Source organism: Mustela lutreola, chromosome 3 (genome assembly GCF_030435805.1).
Source record: "Mustela lutreola isolate mMusLut2 chromosome 3, mMusLut2.pri, whole genome shotgun sequence".
NCBI classification, from domain to species: domain Eukaryota; kingdom Metazoa; phylum Chordata; class Mammalia; order Carnivora; family Mustelidae; genus Mustela; species Mustela lutreola.
Window position 1 is genome coordinate 171362723 of NC_081292.1, and position 23526 is coordinate 171386248.

General features: G+C 49.8%; 1 protein-coding gene across 2 annotated transcripts in view; it reads right to left on the minus strand.

Annotated features, from left to right (window-relative positions):
• Nucleotides 1-23526, minus strand: part of DIS3L2 (DIS3 like 3'-5' exoribonuclease 2) — a 366764-nt gene that overhangs the window by 26597 nt on the left and 316641 nt on the right. For both annotated transcript variants that reach the window (XM_059167711.1, XM_059167710.1), the window contains exon 14: nucleotides 14779-14858. In XM_059167711.1, coding sequence (XP_059023694.1) covers nucleotides 14779-14858 — 80 coding nt within the window. The remainder of the gene's footprint in view (nucleotides 1-14778; nucleotides 14859-23526) is intronic.

Consider the following 23526-nt stretch of genomic DNA (forward strand, 5'->3'; position numbering starts at 1 on the left):
ATCCAAAGGACATTGAACCTCAGAAGGAGAAAAAGTTGTTTGCTTAATGCAACCCTGTGTTAAATCAACCAAAGAAACATTTACTGTCTTTTATAAGGTCTTCGAGAGTTTCAATTTAGTTCTTAGTTTTGAGAGTTCTTGGTGTCCTAGAATTTTCTGTCTTGTGGGGAAATCTTCCAGGTCATCCTTGGGTAGTTATTTGGGCTGCAAAAGGAGGGGTGTGAGAGTAATGGGGACATTCTCGCTAAGGCCTGGGCCCAGGGAGCCCTTGCCAGCCCCAGGGCCTGTTTGGGTTTGGGTCTCTACCCTCCCTGCACTCTGCCTTCCTCTCTTCATATCTCAGCAGAGAAATATTCTGTCTATCTGTGCAATCCTCAAATTGGGACAGCTGACACTTCAAAGGGCTTAAGACACAGTTCCACCCCCAAAGCCCAAGCTGCCTGACTGAAGGAAAGCCCTCAGTTCTCACCCCCTACTCCCTGACGTCAGATAAGCGCTCAAGGGGCAGAAAGTGGGGAAGGCCCTGGCCTGTGGGTGGCTCAACCAGGTGGCTGAGGAGAGTGGCAGGTGCAGCCCTTCAGGGTCTCAGGCAAGCAGGGAGGGCACCTTCCAGCGTGAGTCTGCGCCCATGGCGATGGAAATCAAAGGTGGGATGGGGGAGATGACAGCGATAGGTGGGGATTTGGAGGTGGAGAAAGAAAAGATGTTAAATATACCTATGAGGTAGTTCAACAATGCTTCCCCTGGAAATCTGCGACAAAAGTGACAGTTTTGTGACCTTAGGGGTTTCACATTCAATACTCTAGCAGGTAGGGACACCTGGGTGGTTCAGTCCGTTAAGCCACAGCCTTTGGCTCAGGTCATGATCTCAGGGTCCTGGGATCAAGACCCACATTAGGCTCTCTACTCAGCGGGAAGCCTGCTTTTCCTTCTCCCTCTACCTGCTGCTCTGCCTACTTGTATTCTCTCTCTCTTTAAAAACCTTAAAAAAAAACCCAAAACATTCTAGGGGTTCCTGGGTGGCTCAGTGGGTTAAGCCTCTGCCTTCAGCTCAGGTCATGGTCTCAGGGTCCTGGGATTCAGCCCCACATTGGGCTCCCTGCTCAGCAGGGAGCCTGCTTCCCCCCCTCCCCCGTCTTCCTCTGTCTACTTGTGATCTCTCTCTCTTTCAAATAAATAAATAAAATCTTTGAAAAAAATATTCTAGCAGGCAGTCTGGGAGGGGTGAGAAAAGTCTGGGCTTTGGGTCTGACACCTCTGTTTCAACCCCTGGTCAGCCACGGGTCCTTCTGTAAAGTGGACAAGGTGAAACTTTCATCACAAAGTTAAAATGAGACACCGTCTTGTGACAATCCTGTTTCTGTCCTCTTAAAACATTGATTCCATCTGCCTTGCTCTCAGCCTACAAACCACCACTGCCCCAATTCAAACCTAAAAGTCTTTCCACACTGAAAGCTCATCCTGAGTGGAAAGTAAAATCAAGTGTATATTGAAGGGTAAGATTTCATTATCTTGCGTGAGTTTGTGGTAAAAACTTCTCTCTCTGAGATCAGGAACAAGACATGAATATCTGCTACCATCACTTCCATTAAACGCTTTACAGCACAATAATTGCGAGAAAAAGACGTACATGGTATGAGCATCAGGAAGGAGAAAGTATAACTCTTACTGCTTGGAGATGACGTGACTGGGTATATAGAAAAATTAAAAAGGATCTATAAACAAATTATTTGAGTTTAATAAATAAATTTAGTAAGATCACTGAATACATGATCAATACAAGTTGTACTTCCATGTCTCAGCAACAAGGAGAAAAAGGAATTTTTTAAAAAATTCACTTAATTATTTTTTAAAGATCTTATTTATTTATTTGAGAGAGAGAGAGAGAGAGGGAGAGAGAGAGTATGCAAGCAGGGGGGAAGGAGTAGAGGGAGAGGTAGAAGCAGACTCCCTGCTGAGCAGGGAGCCTGATGCAGGACTCAATCCCAGAACCCTGGGATCATACCCTGAGCCGAAGGCCGACACTTAACAGGCTGAGCCCCCCAAGCACCCTACAAATACCATTTAAAATAGTACGACCAATATCAAATGCCTAGGAGGAATCTAACACAAGATAAGTAAGGCTTTTACATAGAAAATTATAAGACAGTATTGAGAAGAAGAATTAAAGAAGACATAGATAAATAGCAGGATATATGATGTTTGTGGCATAGGAGACTCAGTATCATAAAAGTATCATAAAATCCCAAAATGGTTTGTGAATCTAAGCAATCTCAATGTAAATCCCAGTAAGACTGTGTGCATGTGTGTAGCGACTGACAATTTGACTCTAACATTAATATGGGCATAGAAAGTGCCAAGAACGGCTTAGACGCCCTTCACAGAAGAGAACAAGGTGGAAGGTCCAGCTCTCCTGGAGATTAAGACTTTTAACAAAGGTACAACAACCGAGGCAGCGTGGCATTGGCACAAGAGCAGACACATAGATTCATGAAGTGAAACAGAGCGTGGAAACAAGACCTTTGACAAAGGCAGCATGGTGTGACAATGGGAAAGTCTCTTCAACAAACGATGTTGGGCCAATTAGATAAACACATGCAAAGAAGGAAACTTGCTAAACCATATTAAAAAATCAATTCTGGGTATATTATAGATATAACATGGAGAAGGTAATACAAGAGAGCTTCTAGAAGATACTGTAGGAACATCTGGATGGTGACTTTTTTGTCAGCTTGCCGGGCCTGGGGATGCCTGGAATAAACATTATTTCTAGCGTATCTATGAGCATTTGAGTTAGTGGAATCAGTAGGATAGACAGCCTTCCCAAAAGTGGGTAGGGATCATCTGATCTGCTGGAGGCCTGAAGAGAACAAAAGTCAGAGGAAGGAGGAGCTCATCCTCTTTTCCCTGTCTCACTGCTTGAGCAGTGGGACATCTTATCTCCTCTTCTGCTGCCCTCAGACTGGAATTCACGCCATCAACTTTCTTGGTTCTCAAGCCTTTGGACTCCATTAAATTACCATCAGTTTTCCCGGTTCTCTAGCTTATAGACGGCAGATCACGGGACTTCCCAGCCTCCATCATCCCATGAGTGGATTCCTCATAATAAATCTCATTTAAATCAATATAAGTATATTGAGACACATATATTGGTTCTGGTTCCCTGGAGAACCATAATACAAACAAGTCTTCAGGATTTTGATTAAAAGTTCTTAAATGGGATACCAAAGAATTAACAATAAAGAAAAAGCCTGATACTCTGAACTATATTGAAATGAGGAACTTCTGTTCATTTAAACTCTACCAAAGAGAGTAAAAAAGTGAGCTACAGAGTAGAAGATATTTGTAGCATGTATAACCAAGAAAGGACTCGTACTCAGAATAGAAAGAACAATAGATCAATAAGAAAACCAGAAAACCCAGTAGAAAAATAGGCTGAGATTTGAAAAGGCATGCTACTGACTGGACAGTAGACATGAAATCTCATACACTGTTGTGTGTTAAACTGGTACAATCACTTGGGAAAACCATTCGGCAGTGTCTGCTGAAGTGGGTATTTTTTCTGTGATTTAGCCACTTTGCTCCTAGGTATATACTCAATGATTTCTAATAACCCTACACTGGAAAAGAACCCCATGTTGGCTGGATTATGCTGACTGGACAGATGGATTCGCACAAAGTCAACTCTTCCAGCAGTGAGGAGGAATGGACGTGGCTAGAAGAACATCTTTGCAGCAACAAAGATGAATTCTCACAAACATCACCGGGAAAGAAAAAAAAATCAGACAGGAAAGGGAGTATATGGAAGGATTCCATCCATATGAAGTTCGAGGCTGGGCGAAATGAATTTGTGGTGTTCGAAGTTAGGATGGTGGATTCCTTTTGGGAGGAGGGGAAGGGCAGGAGGGAAGCTCCCAGGTACCGAAATGTTCAGTTTCTTGATTTGGGTAATACTTCTGTGGGTGTATTCATTTCTATTCTCCTTTGAACTAGATGTATAGCTTTTCTCTATGCACTTTTCTCTATGCACATCATAGTTCAAAAATATGCTTACCAGTGAGTTTACTGTGAAAATCTGTTTCCCCACACACTATGGAAAGCAGTGGAATGGCATCCCTGTCCACGCTGAGACACAGATGAGTGTCTGATGGTGTCTGATGTGTCTGCACCATCCCCCCACTGCTGGATCCCACACTTTCTCACTCTCAGTTCTGGCCTCAGAAAGCCAGCATAAGGGGCGCCTGGCTGGCTCAATGGGCTAAGCGCCTGACTCTTGGTTTCGGCTCAGGTCATGATCTCAGGTCTTGGGATACAGCCTGTGTTCAGTGTGGGGTCAGCTTGAGACTCTCCTACTCCCAGTTACAAATCAATCAATCAATCAATCTTTAAGAAAAGAAAAGAAAAGGCAGGAAAAGCAAGCAAGCCAGGAGGAGCTGAGTAGCTACTGATTTGTCCTTCGGGCTGAGCACCCAGCCCGGGGGCATGGAAAATCTCTGCTCAGGCAGCTCAGGGCTCTAAAACCTAACCTCGGGCCCCTCTGTCCCCTGTTCTCTCAGGAGGCAGAGAAAGAGTGCCGAATCCCTACGGCTGATCGAGTGTGTCTCCCTGCCCCGGCCACCTGCGGCTTGCACTGCATCTGTGGGAGACAGGGTGATGGGAACCGTCAGGCACGCTGACCCAGGCCTTGCTGCCCTCCCTGCCCTTGGCACTCCGCGTAGCTGAGGCAGGCCCTGCCTCCACCAGGTATCCCGTGGCTCAGATGGTAACTGGGCGAGAAGGCTGCTGGCTCCACCTCTCCTGTGGGGTTTCACCCTGGGCAGCGCTCAGAGACAGGGTTTCCCTCTCTGTAAAATGGGAGTAGTGCTCATCCTGCCTTCCCATTCTGTAGAGAAAGCCGAAGTCCAATGTTCCCTGCATTTCTGGCCTCCAAGGTGTGGAGGCTGTGGGTATGAGGTGGTGGGAGGGTCCAACGTGCACCCCCTCCCACTTCCCTGGCTGGTGTGGAAGGGGGAGGAGTGTCCCCCCTCTGATCCATCTTGGCTGCAGCAGCTTGAGCTGGAGCTGGTCCCACACCCCACCAATGGCCCCCGCACCTGCCAGTGCCCCACAACGAGGGCCGAGGGCCAGGATGGGAGCAGGGAGCTCACACCTGCACCGGGCACATTCCAACCTGCTGGCTGCGGCTGCAGGCCTGTACCATGAGGTCGCTCCTGGCACCTCGCTCTGGTTGCAATGCCTCCAACTTCCCTCCTCTCCCTGGATTTCCAGCTCCCCTTTCTCCTAACCAGGGGCCTCTCCAAGAACAAGAAAGGCTTTCTTCAGTCGGACTGGCAGTGTCGGTGGGAGGTCTGGGGGCTCTTAGGCAATGTCACCACTTAGCCTGAGGAACTGGCATTGGGTCCCAGGTGTGGATAAAAAGTATCACTTCCAAAGCGCAGGGAAGTGTTGGTGTTGGTCTGAAGTGGTCGGGGATGCTGGGAAATACCTCCTCTGCTTATTTTAGGTGAAGGACTAGAACGGGAACCTAGCAGTGGGGAAACGAATTATTGGGGCTTAATTATCAGGAGCCCCTGCTCTCTCCCAGCTCTAGTGTGGCAGCTGGGCCTCTGGGACCTTGTGCTCTAGCAGCAAAAACTGCCTTTCAGCTGGGCTGCAGCCTCTCCAACCCCACCCCTGCATGGGGACTGAGCCACACTTCTGGTGGGCTGTTCCCACTAGTGACCCACTCCTCCGGCAGGCAGGCGATTTCAGCTCGGTGACTTCCCATGGGCCTGGCTGGGACCTGAGACTCTCCCTAGGCGGTACTGCTCCCTTCTGGTCCTGCACGGGGCGGGACTGTGGGGAGGTCTGAAGACTCCCTCCTGCCCTCTCCTGCCCTCTTCTGCCCCCTTCTCTTCTACGGCTGGCCTGCCGTCTGCCAGCAGGTCTGAACCAACACCAGGAGCGCTGCTGCGGGTCTGAGAGTTCGGGGGCTGCTCACTGGACTGCTCACTCGTTGGCTGGCAGGCAGAGGGGCTGCACTTCTGAGAGCTACATGGGACATGGAGAGTCCAAGGCACAGAGTGGCGGCCTGAAGGCTCAGAGATTTGTTGATGGTGCCTAGGGAAAAAGCTTTGGCTTGACTTGGGTGTTGATTGGAACACGTAAAAGCCTGGGGGGGGGGGCAGCGTCCCCCAGGACCGTAAGGCTGGCTGGTTACCGTGAGGTGTGCCAATGCCCAGCAGAGGGACAATGACAGATGGTGTGCCCTCCACGAGCAGCTAAAAATCAAAGTGGGACAGCCACAGGGGGCCCCCTTGGCAGCTTGCAAAATGGTGGCCCTTCCTCTCTCAGGAGGCTAGCAATGTCCCTGTGCTGGAAGACACATACAGGTCCCTCCCCTGTCCCCAGGAGTGTCCCCTACCTTTCCGGGCTGTCAGGCCCCTGATTAGGGCTCAGGGCTAGTATGATGGTCCTGCTGGGGGTGTGCGGGGCCTGATAAGGGGGGACAGAGATTCTATACCAAGAGTGAGAATCAGCCAGCAGGATTCGAGGGGCATGATCAAAGGGACAGAAGACGAGACATAAGACGAGATGAGCAAGAGTTCATGGACTTGGGGTATTCTGTGGGATGTGCAATTTGATGCCCCACAAAGGCCCAAGAGGGCACACTTGCTCCTGGGATGGCCCTTAGAGGCCCAGAGACAGTGATAGCTGAGGCTGAGGGAAGTGGAAGGGCATGAACTGCCCTGGCAGACAGCAGAGGAAGGAGGAAAGAGGCCGAGGGAAGGGGCCGTGCTGGCATGGATGAACTACTGAGAAGTATCAGAAGACCCAGCTGAGGCCTGTGTTCTGTGGGAGCGCCTGCAGGACATTCCTCCACCGGGGTCAACAACAATGTACGATGAAGACGGATACCAACCCACGGAGGAGTCTGTTGGCGCCATTCCTCTGCAGGCCAGAGAGGACAGCAGGAGAGGCAGTTGCAGAGCTGGGTTCGCTAACACTCGCAGACATGATGATGCCTGGGGTCCTGGGGGCCAGGGATGACGTGGCACAGGCCCTTCACAACTGCCAGCGCCAGCTGCTGCCAGGGTTCTTCAGACTCCAAGTTCATCAGGGCCAGGAGATGGGAGAGGCCGTCTTCATGGGCAGTGAGGGCGGGACAGTCAACCAGGATCAGGGGAGGCGCAGGCAGGGAGGTGTGTGGAACTCAGGGGAACTTCCTGCTGCTCCTGCCCCACTGGGAACAGACATACAGATACGCACCAACCCTGGCTCAGAAACCTCATGACGCAGGTTTGGGTCAAACCACCGGCTAAGACGCCAAGACCTGCTCAGGTGCTGGCTAGGGGTGAGAAGTATTTGGGAGGGACAGTAGGGGAGAGGGAGGAGAGGCCCAGCAGGGACCCCGAGTTCTAGTCCGTGATGGAAGCAGGAGCCTATCCCATTCATTTCTCCTTTTGAAGCTCCTCCTTGGGAAGAGAGGCCCGCAAGAGCCACAGAGGAGCTGCTCCCCACAGTGGGGTGTAAAGGCAGATCTGAGGGGGCAAAGGGTGGCCTGGGGCTGCCCTGGGAGGGTGGCTCCCATGGGATCCGAGACTACTGCAACAAGCAAGGCTGGTTCAAGGCCACTCTACTGGCCTGGCCTAAGCCGTCTTGGAATCAGGCTGCAGGCTGAGCCTCTGCCTCTGGCCTGCCTTTCCTCACCCTCTTCTTCGCAGGGGAAGGCTGGTGCCATGGTCTGCAGCCTGTGGCCGCTCCTGTTGTCGCCCTTCATCCCCCTGTGCATCTCCCACACGCTAATCCTGTCTGGGACACTACTTGTCAGGGGACCTGAGCTCACCTGGCATGGCCCCATGATGGAAACAAGAGAACAGAGAGAGAATACTGTCTCTGCCCCCTGGGTCTGCTCTGACTGTGCCGACAGGGTCCTAAGACCAAACTGAGGATACTGAGCCAGCTAGTTCCCTGGGGCAGGCCAGCATGCTAGGAAGGCCTCAGGTCCAGAAAGCACTATGTGCCCGGGGGCTGAGGGCAAAGAACCCAGGTGGGCTGGCAGAGTCCCGGGGCCCGGGACCTTTCTGGCAAGAAAGGCCAGAAAGGCCAGTGATGTGAGTGATGAGGTGCCCGTGGGCTCTGGAGAGCAGACAACGCGAGGACCAGCACGGCCCTCTCCTCTGGAAAGCCGCAATGTTGCATTCCTCCCACTTGGGTTTAGGAAGGTGTAAAGGCGCTGAGTTTAGGAAAATCCATCTCACAGGGGGAAGCTTTCTTGGAGGCCTCTAGATGTTGGCTATTTGCCGTGGGTTTCAAGGTGCCAACATGAGTCCTCCAGTCAGTCAGGAAAACCCAAAGGATTTGGTTTCATTAGTTTAGCAAACTAACCCATCCCCAGAGTAAGATGGAGTTGGGGGGGAGCTGGTGGTCTCTGGACTGGGGTGAGGCACAGGGCTGCCCAGGGGGAGTGGAGGGCACTGCAGAGCTGCAGCCTGGGTCCAAGAGGGCCCAGGGCACAAGCCACATAGGCAAGCTGCAAGGTAGAACACCGTGCTTGGTAACAGTTTCCTTACACAGCCATATCACACTTCCCTTCATGCTGTTCTCCCCCAGCCCTGAGACATATGGCCATCTTCATGCTCCTGACGGAAAGACCGCATCCCAGAGGGGGACAATGACCTGCCCTGGAGAAGACCGGCCAAACTCCTATTTGTGATGACAGGTCAGGAGCCCATCCAATGGACCAGGCTGTCTGCTTCCCTAGGAGTCCGCAGGGGTTGGAATCCCAGGACTTCCCAGACAGAGAGCTTCTAGGACAGAGCTGCCAAGGAGAGGCTAGAACCAGATCTCACCCCTCCTCCCCTGCCCCAAGATTTAAGCTCTGGAGAGAAAAGCAGGTGGTGTGAAGGCACAGCCTGGGCTTTGGAATTGGCTCACATTGGGGCAAAACCCAGGCTCTGCTCTTGACCTTGGGCAGGTTAAGTGCTCTCTTAAAAAAAAAAAAAATCTGTAGAATTATGAAAATAAGATCTGTCTGAGTGGTTGTGGAACTAGGACTAACTCAGGTAAGCCCCTTGCCCCACGCTGGTGATCTGTGGGCATTCGTGAGCTAGTAGTTCTGATCACTATTACACTGCATGGACCAGAAAATTTGAGAGGTCATGAACAAAGTATCTGGCATATTTAAAATTGTCATTGTTACTGTTATGCCTCACTATCAAGCAAAAAAATGTAAAGCAGTTGATGTAAATAACTATAATCACTACAATACTTACAGAGTTAAAAATCAATTTTTTTATAGCTTTTTTCTTCTACATGTTAGTTCTTCAGAATTCATAAATTATCCAAGGAGATAGTTTTCCCTAATATCAGGAGTAATTTAATCCTTATCATAATCGTATAACAAATGAAAAGCTAAGGCTGGAAAGAGATTTGACTCCCAGGAGCCAGGTTCCCTCTCTAAAAGATTATGTTAGGTCCCCCACCCACTCCCTTCCTCAAGTATGGTGTACCAGGTCCTGGGCTAGGCACCAGGGGCACTGAAGGGAGCAAAACAAGGCCCTGAGCTTACAAGGGCCCAGGCCAGGACAGGGAGCAGCAGGTAAACCAATGCCCAAACTGTCCTGTGTTGAATGCTGAAGAAGGGACGGGTGAGGCGGAGGACCATGGAGGAGGGACACTGGTTTCAGCCCTTTGTGACAGTTTTGAAGGGCTGGAATGGCTTCCTGGGAGATGTTTGTTAGGGGCTAGAATGATTTTCTGGAAGTAGTAAAACTTAGCTAAGAGTGGAAGGGTCACCCCCAGATGGGTGGGGAAAAGGCCGTGGGAAAGAGTGGGGTTCTAGAAATAAGGAACAGCCTGGTCACACAGACACACTTCACACACGAGAGACCTGAGGTGGTCTGGGAGGGGTGGGACATAGGGGACGTTGGAGCAGGTGGGGACCTTGCCCCTTCCACTAGTCCAGGGTCTCTGAGGGCCACGCAAATGTTCATTCAGCTCTGTAGCCTCAGTGCCTAGTGCTATACTGGTCCCTAGCAGAAACCCTCAGAACGCTGCATGAACAAGTGCGTACTCAGATTCGCATTCAGTTCATTCAGACCTGTGGTTCTGACGAGATGGTAGACTGAATGGATGGGGACCTCCTTCCCTACACAACCACAGGAAAATGAGGAAATACATGATTAGAACCATTTGAATATAAAACTAAGCATCAGAGAATAATGGGAAGATCCCCAGTTACCTAAAATAAAGAGGAAACTAAGTCAAAGCCAGAATCTTTATCATGGAAGCTGGGGCTGGGATGATCAAACTCTGACACAGTTACAGGCTCTAGGATTTTCATGCCCACAGGAGGAAGAAGACCTGGCCAGGGAAATGGATCCGAGAGTCAGGAATCTAGGAAGGGCTGTTGGTCTTTAAACAGGGACAGGAAGACCTTTCTCACAGCCCGGAGAGTCCGTACGTGAAGCAGAGCAGAGGTCTCTCCTTCGCAGAAAGGAGATTCAAAGCCCACATGGCATGGGTTGGTGTAGAGGCTGAATCCATCCTACCCAGCTTCCGGGAATCCTAACAGAACTAGCTGGGCCTCTGGAACCCTGGGGTCTTGGTGGAACTAACACCGAAGTGATGAACACAGACCCCCACAACTCACGGCTCCCATGGTGAAAACAATCCCGACTTAAGACGGTCTCCTGATAAAAAAGAACAACCAAGTGAGGAAGTGCGCCACCACAAAGGCAAGGTGACAGACATAACTTATGCAAAAGATAGTACTCTTAAAACTAGAGATAATTGGACACTTCAAAAGACACGATATGTGTCATCAAAATAAATAAAGAGATGAAAGGGACAGAAATCATAATAAAAACTAGGGCACTAAAAAACTAAACTAAAACCCAAAATTAACAGGCTGATTTTAAAAAGCTCTAAACAGAACTTCTAAAACTTAAAAATAAAACCCAAACCTTCACATTCGAAAAGAGTACTAAACAGCCCATTATGAACAGCTACAGGGTCAGTAAACTCACAGATGTTTTTGAGGAAGTGCTGGAATTTGTCACTGGCAAAAGAAAGGGAGATGGAGGAAAAGAGCAGACTGATAACACGGCAGGTTTCTAACAGGAGCTCTAGGAAAGACTGGAGAGAATCAAAGAGAGAGCAGAGAAGAATTTCCAAATGGAAGAACCACACCGAGCCCCCAGCAACATAATAAAAACGATTCTACCCTTTGACTGACTGCCGTAAAACTATCGAACACCAAAGTAAAAAATCAGGTCTCAAAAGCAACCAGAATGAAAAGTTATGCAAAGCTCCCTCTGGTGACAGAGAGGACAGGTTGGAGGTCAAAGAGCCAGAGGCAGTGTGCCAAGTAGTTCCTGGTCCCCGGCACTGTGAGGAGGGTTGTGGGGATGGAGGCAAGGGAACATTCTGGACACAGTTCTCCATCCATGAAAGGTACAACTGTCCTCACAGTTGTTCTGAAGTCTGAAGCAGCTACTTTCCTCATCTGCACTCCCATAGCCTTTGACTCCCCCCACTGTGGAGCGTGAGTCCCCCAGGGGAGCTGCAGTGAGGTCTGCTCTTTGCACAAACTCCTCAAGGCCCTGGAACAGGTGTAAGTCATCTCTTGTGCCCCAGTGCCTAGCACAACATGTGGTATGGGGCGGGAGCCTACTGAACGCGTGACTGACTTATGAATCACATACTCGCTCTTCGTGGCCTCTTCCTAGGCCCGTGAAGAAATCTCCAAACCTGAGTCTGAGAAACGACTCTCAGTCAGCCCCAGGTTCCCTGGATTGCATATTAAAGGCAGTGAAGCTTTCTACAGCAGAAAAATAGAAGGTCCGTGGTGGACACTGGTAGCACCTGTTGGCGTGGTGGGGAGAGGCCTCACGTCTTTTAGGGGCACATGTGACCAACTTTTGAGGGGCTAAAGGGATAATCTGAGTGAAGAGCTTTACCAATCTGGCTCCAGGCACAATAGGGCAGCTACCTTCTTCTAATGACCTCGGTTACGAATGCTGACCTGAGGACTGTGCCCTCTAGCCCAATAACAGGCAGGGTCCAAGTGCAGCCGGATATCAGATATAGACCAGTCCCAGGGCCTGTCCTCCCTGGAGCCCAGGGGCAAGCATGAGCCCCTTAATGCAGATGAAGAACAGGATGGCATGGGGCCAAATACCAGGGCCACCAGGATGTTTCCAGGGAAGGAAGCTGAGAAGAGCATCCAGGGAAAATAAAAGCAGAGTGCCTATTTGCAGGGCAACTCCATTTGAAGGGAATGACCACTGGGGACCACCATCTCAATGATCTCAATACTTATTTACACCCTCTTCGCGGATGGACTGAATTTGACAGAGCTAAATACTAAAATGACCATGAGTTATTATAGTAAAAGCAGTAGTTTCAATAATGAATTGTACCAAACTAATCTTCAGATATCAAGCTAATTTCTTAGGCAAACCTTCTCACTATGCGGCTCTTGCATTTGTGTGACTTGCCTGAGGAAACATGAACTCCTCAGAGCCTGGGGTGAAACAGCCTTATTTCCCAAACACCCCTGTCACACCAATACTGGGATTCAGGCACTCTAGGGGAAATGACCCTAAAAGTGAAGAGAGGAACACAGACAGGGCAGAGCCCAGGGGAGAGGAGAAAATCAGTCAAGCTCATGGGATTCTACAGGCCTCCCTTGGCAATTCACATGTGGACAGAGAAGGCTGCCTTTAGACCGAGTGTGTCGCCCCCAGCAGACAACAGCCAACGCCATGCCTACCAACCTCTTCCCTACTCGTCCTCCCTTAGCTGCTGCCCCGGCTCATGGAGGTAGGCTTGCGGCCACTGGCAAACAAAATGGAAGCCCTGACGTAATTCTTCTGTTTGGGCAGGAGAGGCACACTTACTATGGGCACTTGACGTGCTAGGCTGTAATGATGTCCTTAACATATCATTTCCATCCCCAGGACCATCATTCCCCCAGTTTTGGCGGAAGGCATCCTTAGTCCCATTGTTCTTAACAGATGAAGAAACCTGAGGCTCAGAGGTTAGGACATCTGCCCACACACTGCTAATGAACCGCGAGACTGCCTCTAGGAGGACGAGCGAGACAGAGCCACAGCAAGGGGTCACTGAGACGTCCCACGGTCTGTCGTCCTCCCACTGAATGAAATGGCTGCCAACCTCTTTCTCGAGAAGCAGGGAGTCGGGCCAGAACTGGAGTGTGTCAGCACCCTGGGCTGAAAGACTGCTCTTGCTGCCACTATTCGTGTGCGCAGGGCTGCCATCGCCCTGCCATCCGGCGGGCACCAATGTGGGGAGCGCAGGGCAGCATGGATGAGCAGATTATGGCTGGCATTTCTCTAACTCCCTAGTGACGCCTGCACCTGCCCCCAGGAGACCTACTCGGTGGTCCCCATCCCTGGATCCAAGAAGTCCAGCCCTGCTTCCCTGCCAAATTCAGCATTATGAGACGCCGAGATGGTATCTCAACACGACAGCCCAGAAACCCTGGAGCTTCTAGAAACAGTGCCATCCAAGAGGAAAAAAGATGCTGTTAAGGGCACTTGGTCAATCTTTCCTAAGTGATTAATCCGGTAGGAACAGAGGGTACACAACAGCTTACTACAGCATCCTCTAAAGATGAATGATAAGAGTAACACCTTGAAACTAATATGGATGGAGATTTCAGTCACAAAGGCGCCCAGTAACCCATCCACCCTGTCCCCAAAACCCCTCTGGGGAACCAGAGTAGGAGTTCTTCAGGAAGACCTAAGTTTCTCTTCTGGAATATAAAGGACAGTTCCACTGGCATGTGCTTACTGGATTCCTTCCAGTGAGTACCATTAAATAGCTCACATAGTTAAACAATCAGTCCGCAAGTCCAGGTTGGGACTGTTCCTGTCACTGACTGGGGTTTCCGAAATAGCAAGGCGGGACAACAGCTGTTGTTCATCTATTCTCTTCCCAGAGCAACTGGGTTCATGGTGACTCTTCCTCACGCGGCTGTGGTCGGTGACCCAGAGCAAGTTACGTCCGTTCCCTAGACTTCAGCTCCTGCACATACAGCAGTGGTAACAATGGAGGAAAGCTCTTCGGGGTGCTATCAGGGTCACACAGGATAAGAGATGTAATGTCCCCAGAGGTGTGCCTGACGCCCAGTGTGGGGGCTCACTGGTAGCTGCCATTGTTGCTCATCTCACCACTGTCATTGTTATCAGCGGGCACTCGCTGTGTCACAGACAAAACTACACAGTCAGGAAAGTAGTCTGTGGTGAAGGAAAGAGCTCCTAGAGCAACCTTCCAGGTGCCCCCTTTCTAATAATAAGATTACCTACTTGAATCTCTGTAAGGACCCAGAAATCCCCCGAGTATAAAGCTCACAAGGTAGACTAACACAACAAAACCTAGTCACAGAGGTGAGGTCAGACCCAAGGGCACAAGCCAAAGTCACTCAGTGAACCAAACTAGCAAGCGTGGCCTTGGAGACAGGTGGTGGCGGTGGGGTGGGGGTGGGGTCCCCCAGAGGAAAAACTGACATCTGGAAAGGAAGGTTGCTTCTGAATAAATGTGTCATACCTCCCACACAAGTACTTCAAGTCCTACATTTAGGAGCCCAAGAGATTTGACAGGAGAAATAGTTCTGTGCCAGCTCTTTTCCAGGAGAGCCCCCCCCAAAGTGTGAGTCCCTTCCTGACAAGCCTTTGTCAGAGAAGCCCGCTGTGACAGAACCCACAGGCGCTGCCCCCTCTGTGGGACAGGGTGAGGGGAAGCTCCTTTCTTCCCCACCCAGTGGCTTACTTGTTGCTGTCACGGTACTCGTAGATGTGACATCCTTGAGGCAGTCCAGTCTCGTGATCCAGAGTGAAAGCAAGTTTCAGCTGTGAGAAGAGAGAAGAGAGAAATAATGAAGTCAAGGCAGCATGTGCTCTTCATTCTGGCTGCTGAAATGAGGAAAAAGTCACGACCTGAGTCGAAAATAAAAGTCGGACACCCAAACCGACTGTGCCACCCAGGCGCCCCTAACTAGAATTTTAAATAAAAACTTGAAAAAAAAAGAACTAAAGTTTTAGAAGTAGAGTCAACAGGATATGCTGAGGGATTCTATGTTAGGGAGTGGTGAGATGGGAAAAGAAGAAATCCAAGACAGTTCAAGTTCTTGATTTGGACAATCAGGTAGGTTCCATGGCTGAGTGGGAAGACTGAATCTAGAGGTGGCTAGAAAGCCGAAAGTTTGGTTTTGGATGTGTCAGCTTTGAGGCACTCAGTAACTTTCTCTATTAGGGGAGATCAGGAACCAGATCTGGTAATGAGGTCTTGTTGCTTTCTGGATTCCAGAAGGGCATGCTCAGGTGAGTGCAGAATTCAGGGAAATTGTGTGAGTCCTGCTAGAGCTGAGGTGGTGAGGGCAGCTTTAACATTTCTAAACCTAAAGCCAATTATTAGATTTACAGATTAACCAGGTTTTTAAATTGCCAGGGAAATTTTAACTAAAATTAACTGCACATCAGGATACATTATTCTAACTTTTTTTTTTTTTTTTTTTTTTTTTTAACTGCAAGGCTGTTAACACAGATCTGCATCATTAGATGCTGGACGGGTTTTCTCTTCCTGAGAGGGAAAAGAGCTTGTAGGAATGGTTTGTCCTCTTACTGACCCAGATGAAAATACAAAAACAGAAACAATCCCTTCTTCACCATCATGAAGCCAGGAACTTCAAGTCAAAGGCATGTTTTCCCTACAGAGCCCTGCTTGGGCCTTCCCAACCCTCTTTCAGCAAAATCGAAAATCATTGTTTTTAAAAAAAAAAATCTATTAACTATACCATTTTCTCTTGACCTCTCCCTTTGTGGCTGAGGCCAGGCCTATATTCATTGAGTCCATTTCAAAGACTGCTCCACTTAGAAATTTCCAAATCTTTTAGCTCAGGATTTATAAGCTTTATGCAATTTATGAATTTATGGCTTAGAAAAATTATCATAAATGTAAGAGCTAACGTTTTTCTGTGAAACTGTTCACTTCAGTATCATTTACTGGAAAGACTCGAAAAGCCCAGCAGTGCAGGTGGCCAGGTAAACTATGACACAATCCCACGCAGGGTAGCAGCCATTCAACTGTTTCTGAAGGATTTTGATTGATCTGGGAGAATATCTGGATTAGTTGGAAAAAAACAGGATGCATATGTGATTATATACCAAGAAAACTATGTAAAACGGAACAGGGACCACCTAGAAGAAAGACCGGAGGGATCGATGGCAATAGTGTTCCTCTCCTTTCTTTGCATTTTCCAAATTCTTTAGGATAAATCTAAGGAGCTATGAGCCACAGTCCTTAGTCATGAAGGAATTAAGGGAAATTTCATTCTTGAGGTCAAGAAACTGTGTAAATATCAATTCAACATGGAGGTGACTGGGGAGGTGCAGGGAGGGGACGGGACAGATGAGCACTCCTATGTACTGAATGGAGAACTTATATTTATTGAAAGCCTACCAAGTAAAGGCTCTCCTTTACCCTGACCACAACCATTTGAAGTAGGTATTATGATTTCCTTTTTACAGGGGAGGAACTTGAGGCTAAGAAAGGTTAAGTAATTTGTCCAAACCACAATTAGAATTTCAGCTAAAACCCACACTCTTTGCACCTCACTGGAACTAGAGGACTCAGCGATGGTCTGGACAGGAAGACTGCCGGGGAGAGGTCAAGGACAATGTTTAAGGTGCTCTCCCTCGGGCAGCAGGATGGATGGTGCTGCTACTCACCGTGACCAGGAGGAATAGCAGGTTTGGAAGGAGAGCTTGAGTTTAGTTTGAGAGCGCTGATTTTAAGGTGTCTGAGAGGCATTGTCATGCAGATGAACAGTAGGCAGCTTGTATAAACAATTCTGAATTTTTTAGGCAAGACTGTGATCTGGAGGTGCAAAATTTGGAAGCCTCTGGATGGTAAGATGGTAACTAAAGCCACTGGTGTGGACAAGAACACGCCCAAGAGAGTATATAGAGGGAAAAGGAGGTCTTTGCTAGCACAGCTGGGTTTTGGAGCAGTGCAATGTAGGTTAAGGAGGAGGGGCAAGGGAGTTTTGAGTTCTGTTGTTACAGGAGCCAAGAGGAGAACATATCTCAAGGAGGGAGCAGTCAGCGGCATTTAATCTCTCTAAGAGGTCAAGTAAGAGAGGAACTGGCATCCAAGACCAAAAAGAGTCCATTGGAGTTAGCAACAAGGACTCACAGGAGAGGGGGGGAAGCAGAGGGCAGGGCGTGATGGGTGAAAAATGAGTAGAAGGTAAGGAAGTGGGGATCGTGAGTTTATGTAGTTCTTTTAGCAAATTAGACGGTGGTGGGGGAAGAGTCAAGATGAATGGATTGGAACAGGACCGGACAAGAGGATGGGGCTTAAAGCAGAGCATGTGGTAGGACAACAGGCTGTTTAAATGCGGATATAAAAGAAGCACTACAGAGGGCAGGCTCGAAGACACGAGAGAGAGGGAGGTAAATGAAGAGTCAAGGTGGCTGAGATAACTGGAGGAACGAGAGGACGCCAACGTGGAAGTGGATGACCCTTCCTGCGCCGTAGCAGTGGGGAGGGCTGGGCAGGGATGCAGATGTATCTGTGGATTTGGCGGAGGTGTGTGTGTGTGGGGGGGGGAGCAGGATGGGGGATGGTGGTGGTTTGGAATGTTCCAGTCTGATTTTTGTTCTTTTCTGAGAATTAGGAGGTCAAATAATCCACAAGGAATGGAGGGTTTGGTGAGGGAAGGAAAGGGGGTTGGGGGAAAGTGATGAAGGCTTGAAACTGTTTCTCTGGAGAGCAGGAAAAACCGTTGACCAGGGAAGAGCATGAGGGCTGCCAGGGAGCACTAACGGTCCAGCTGAGGCCACAGGAACTGAAGTTTCTATAGCAACCATCTGTCCAGATGTTGGTTGTTTTTTTTTTTTTTTTCCTAGTAACTTAGACATTGGCATGAAGAAAGTTAGGTTGGTCCAAAGCTGAGCATTTGCCAGGAAGGTCTGAGGGAAGAATAATGGAGCAAGGGAGTAGAGATAGGATATTGGCAACAGATGGGCCAGAGACTCTAAGGGGGAACAGGTGAGAAATAAAAATGCAAGGAGCCGATTGGAAGAAAACAGAAAGATCTGGGTGACAGATGTCTTGTTTGGTGTTACTATTTATTGAGCATGTTATACTCCTGTGACATGACAATTCTAAGTACTTTTTGCCCAAATTAGCAAATCAGTTGCAGGACTGAAGTGTGACCCATGTTGCTAACCACTGGACCACACCAGCCTCCTGAGTGTCCCTGAGGTCAAGGACTGTGAACTGTGGGAGTCACTGAGTGAGGGAGTGGGGGGCATTGGAGGCTGTGGTCAGAGAGTAAGTTCTCTCTGACCTTGGAGATGGGGCAGTCAGTCCTCAAGATAGGAGCAGAATGGAGAATTGGGAGGTTGGGATGAAAAGGTCTCCCATGAGAGGTCTGAAATTCACCTAGGATGATAACATGATGTTTCCCAGACAAGCTTATCCACAAAGTGTATCACTGCAGGCGTGCAGGAATGTTGGTAAGTACCTACTTTGTGCAAGGTTCCACACATGAATGAAGGAGTGCAACTAGTCCATGCAGCAGACCGAGATGCCAAGCCCGCAGGCCTTCCTCCTTCCCAATGACACCCTACACTTACTCACCTAGTTACCCTCCCACACAGGCCATGGAATCCAGGGGGAAGCGGATCCAGTGTCCTAGGCTGGGCCTGGCCATTCTAAGGTGACCTTGTACACCTCTCAGTAACTGATCAGGAACCCAAGCCAATCAGTGCCTGGCATCTCCTGGCCTAGGAACTGGTTCAGGCAAGGCCAAGGGACCTAATGAAGCCCGTGAGATGTGAGGGGATGTTTGCTGAGTGCTTCTGGGCATGAGGGCCCAGAGCTGCTGAAGCTAGCTCGCTCTCAGCCTGAGAAGGAAGCCCAATTCACAGAAGAAACAGCCTTTAGAGACCCGCAGAAAAACAGAGCTGGATGCTTGGGGGAGCCAGGCCTGGTCCTTGTCGGCTACCCAGACCTCCACTGTTCTTCTGTAACATCCTCTCTCTAGGACACAGACACATAACATGTCTACCCACTTCTTGGTGCCACTCTCCACAATGCAGCTGAGTTATCTTTCTAAAACAAGCCTGATGACACTTCCTTCTTTAAATACCTCCGATGGCTTCCTGCTATTTGCCACAGGTATAAGAACTAGTCTAACAGCCAGTTAGACTAGTTGGGTTGGCTCCCCACGCGAACAAAAATGGACTGTGACGGAGGGATGGCGAGGGGGGCATGCACTGAGGAGAGGGTGCCAACCAGGGAGGACCTCAGGGAAGGTGACAGGAGTCTTAAGGGAGACACCTAAGCCTGCCTGACAGGGAAGGGTGCCCCCACGCTCTCATTGCACCTGCTGCAAAATCCCAAGCACTTGACCCTCACGGTGGAGCTCACTGTGTGAGCTTGGATCACGCCTTGTACTTTCATACCTACAGCCCTTCCTTAGGCTGTGACTGTTTCTAGAAGGGCCCTTCCTGTCTACCCCAGCAAGACCCCACGCATTCTTTGAGCTTCTCTCTGTGAAAGTTGGTCTTTCACAACTCTCTCCTCTGGTAACTGGAAGCAGGGCCTCCCTCCCCAGTGGTCCAAGGGCCCGGGGGGGCGGAGGGGTGACACCTTCACCGGGTACCCTCCACACGCAGAACACTCAGCACTGCCCACAACAGGTGCTCAGTGCACATCGCTGAGCTGACCAGGCTAGTAGAGAACAGCTGCCCAGTCATCTCCTACACGCCAGAGGCGCCCCCTGCAGGTTTCTGCGCCCCTCAGCATGCTCTGATCCTGGCTGGACAGATCTGTAGTCCCCCAGTCTCATCCCTGAGGTTGTCTGGCCTCCTCTAACTTCAGAGGTGAAGGAATCCTGCCTCACCTCTGTGCCCTCAAGAATGGCCACCAGATGAGAAGCCCATGTGCTCCCATCTTGCCAGCACCCCTGAAGATAGACACAGACAGTCTTTCACTCAAGAATAGTTCTTGACTGTGTCCTACGAGCCTGGCCCAGCAAGCACGCACCCAGGCCCTCCGGCTACATCAAGACCACTGGGCCCCACCCGTGGAGTTGCTCAGTTCAGAACGACTGTCACTGTGACACTTCACCAGGTCCATCTTTTGCCTTTCCAGAGGCAGCGGTGCTAGTCAACCTTTGCCCGGGGAGGACAGTTTCCAATTGTACCCCATTCCTGGAATCAGGCAAGAAGAGAAGGAGGCCCAAGAGGCAGTAAGGAGGTCACTCTGTCAGCCTCTACCAGCAAGACGGATCTAGTTAGAGGCAAGGCTTTCCTCTGGACAAAGGCCAGGCTGATCTCCCTTGGGCAGGAAATGGAAGAGCCTTTTATTTTTAGGGGCTCAGGCTAGAACCAAGAAGAGGGCAGGTGCTGGGGAACTAGAGTCTGAGACTCCTGCTGGGACCTCTTTAGATCCAGCCCTCCTGCTCCAGACTGGGCCCCAGTGGGCGACAAGGAGCTGGGCTGGGTGGAAGGGGCCAGGACTGTTGGGAGAGAATAGTCCTTTCACATTCACTGTGGAAGTATGGGTTATAGTGTTGGGGTTGTCGTGCCTGCAAGTGGCCCTTCTTCAGTCCCTCTGGGCTCTGGGGCAGGGGGATGGCCAGGGAGGTAGCTGGGCCATGTTTCTTGCAGGTGGCAAGTAAGCAACAAGAGTTCCAGACCACAGAAGCCCCCTCAGGTGGACCGAGGCCGGAGAGGAGATGCCCCGGGCTAAGCAGCAGAGGGGTCCATGGAGTCATCGAATGTAACTCTTCAAGGACATGTGACCTTATTTTGTATGCCAATCCAGTGAAGCTGACGGGCCAGACTACATTCATGAGAATAATGGAAAAAGAGTAAGGGTCAGGAAAGGAAATGGGGCTAAAGGTGGCATGCCAGAAGTTCCCCTTGGCCAGTGAGTGAATCAGGTCTCAATCTGCTCAGAGATACAGTTCCAAACAGCCACGTTCCTAGAGTACATCACGCACAGGCCACTTGGTATTAAACCCCATCGGCTGAGGTGGACACCGGCTCTGAGCTTCGGGTGCTTTTGACAACGCCTGGCCTGACCTTCAATGTTGAGGAGTTGCCAACTTCATCCACAATAGCATCGAAATGACCTCCAGTGGACAATTGGGGTGGGGGGGTGTGTCTCTGACCATGGCCCAGACAGCCCTTGCAGGCTGCTTTGTACCCGAGGTGGGAACCTGGGCGCCAGGTTCCGAGTCCCTCTCACAGGGGTGGGGGCACTCTGCTCAAAGCAGAGTGCCGGGTCTGTAGCCAGGATCACTCTAGTTCAAACCAACATGGGTTCTCCAGGAGGCCTGCAAGCCTCCTTCAATCTGCTAGCTATTAGGACCGAGGTTCAAACGCGGGTCAAGGAGCAGCCTGGGAAGCCTGCGGCCGCCGCACAGTCGGCTCTCACCTCTCCAGTCCACCGGTCTTGCCGGGGTGTCCAACTCTTCCTTCAGCCCAAAGTGGCAAATCCCCCCCACACTTCCCACATCTCAGGCATGCCACTGATGACACTTTTGATGCGCAGAAGGGACCTCCACCTGAGCCTTGGTTTTGCCATTGAAAAATCGTATTAGAAGGAAATCTTCACGTTCTCCGAGGTGATCTTTAGTTTTTTTTTCTTCTTCAGTGTTTCTTGTTTGGTTTGGATCTCCCGAGCATTGTTTCTTTTTTTCCATCTCCTCTTTGCTTTCTTTTATAAGACAAAGATGCTGTGGACTTGGCTTCCTCTTGGTTCACAACGATTCTACGGCAAATGTATTAGGTTTCCTTCTCCTAAGTCCACTGAAGTCTTTTTGGACTTGGAGAGAGCTTTTTAAGAAAGAACTTGCTCATTCAGCAGGATTTTCCTCCCCACCCCAAGCTCTGGTTCTGACCTGGAAAAAATAAGAGAGAGAAAGAGCGAGAGGATCTTGCAGTCCTGACGCTCGACTTCCCAAACCACAAAAAAGAACCTTGCTCCAGTAACGTAATCATGGAGATTTCTGGCACCCTGGTCTTTCAAGAAAAATACATCCATCTGCTGGCACAGGGACCGTCAAACTAAATCCTGTTCAGCATGGAGTTCCCGATTCATTAGTGTTGGAAAGTCTATGGTGAGGCTGGCCGCCCCGCTGGGTGACGCCTCCCTGCAGGGGCGTCTCTAAACCCCACAGCTGTGTTTTCACTTAAGGCCACTTCTCCTGACTCCACGGCACCTTGTTCCAGAGGCTCGTTCTATTCTCATTAAGGTTAAATATGACAGGACAAGGATTCTTCAATGCTGAGGCTTTCCTTGCTCTGAAGAAAAACTTGTTGGTCTCTAGAGCTCTGGGTGACCCGTCGGGAAGGCCGCTCTCAAGTGAGGAACCCAGGCCTGTCGCATCATGCTTAGTTGGCTTCCACGGACAAGCCTCCCCGGGGAGAGGAGAGTTCTGGCTTCTCCGGCCTGCCAGTCATGGTGCCTCCTCCACTGGGGCTTATTTCATGGCTCACCAGCAAGTCCGGGTGAGGAGAGCTCTTCTGGCCACTGCCTCACACCCCCTCTGCCTTTACTATGGGGTGAGACCAGCATCAGCAGAACAGGATTCCCCTGCTCGGGCTTTCCTGATAAGGCCTTACCTGGTCACGGGGCCACATTTTTGCTCCTCAGATTTCTGGGCAATAGGACAACAGTGACTACAAGGCGCGGTGAACAAGCATGCACGCAGCCTGTCTGCTCATTCGACTCACAGTTGGAGCATTCTGGATGATTCTCACGGCCCTATCCCTTCCCCCAAGCAGGACTGCCGCTTTCCTGATATTAAAATCAGAGACTACGCTGCCTAGCCACAGGAACTATGCTCACGCCTACAGATGTCACTTTACTTCTGCCTCCTTCCTGTGGTTCTAGTTTTTGGTCTTTCTTTCTATTGTATTCATTTCACTGTTTATTTCCTTCGTTATAAGTCTTCCCAAATCCTTTTTGGAAACAGAAGAGGGTATGTATAGCTAAAATAAGGGTCGTCAAAATATAAGCCAAACATACAAAGAAGTATGAGATCCAGGCAGATTCAAATACAACCTGATTAAACACTGATCATGACAGTAGGCATTCAGTTCATGGAAGAAAGAAAATGGGACATTCTCGTACAATCCTCAGAGCCAGTAATCAAGCTGGCTCTCTTCTTGAAAAAACAGGAGAGAACAGAATGATCTTCCAGGGAATTGGCCTCAGTTTCCAGGGACTTGAGGAGTTGGGGAGTTATATAACCCCAAGCTGGGAGCCAGCAGCTCTGGCCTCGTCTCCGTTCTCTCCCAGACTCCAGGGTGGTGCTGGAGTCCTACTGGCCTTAACTTTTCCACCTGTAAAATGGAGCTGAATTCCTCTGTGGTCATCCACAGATTGTTTTATGGATGAATGTGAGATACTTTCTAGGTTTACTGGAATAAAGGATCCATAATAATCCCTGCTCTATCTGGGAGAAGAGAAGCTCTGAAGATTTTAGGGGGACCA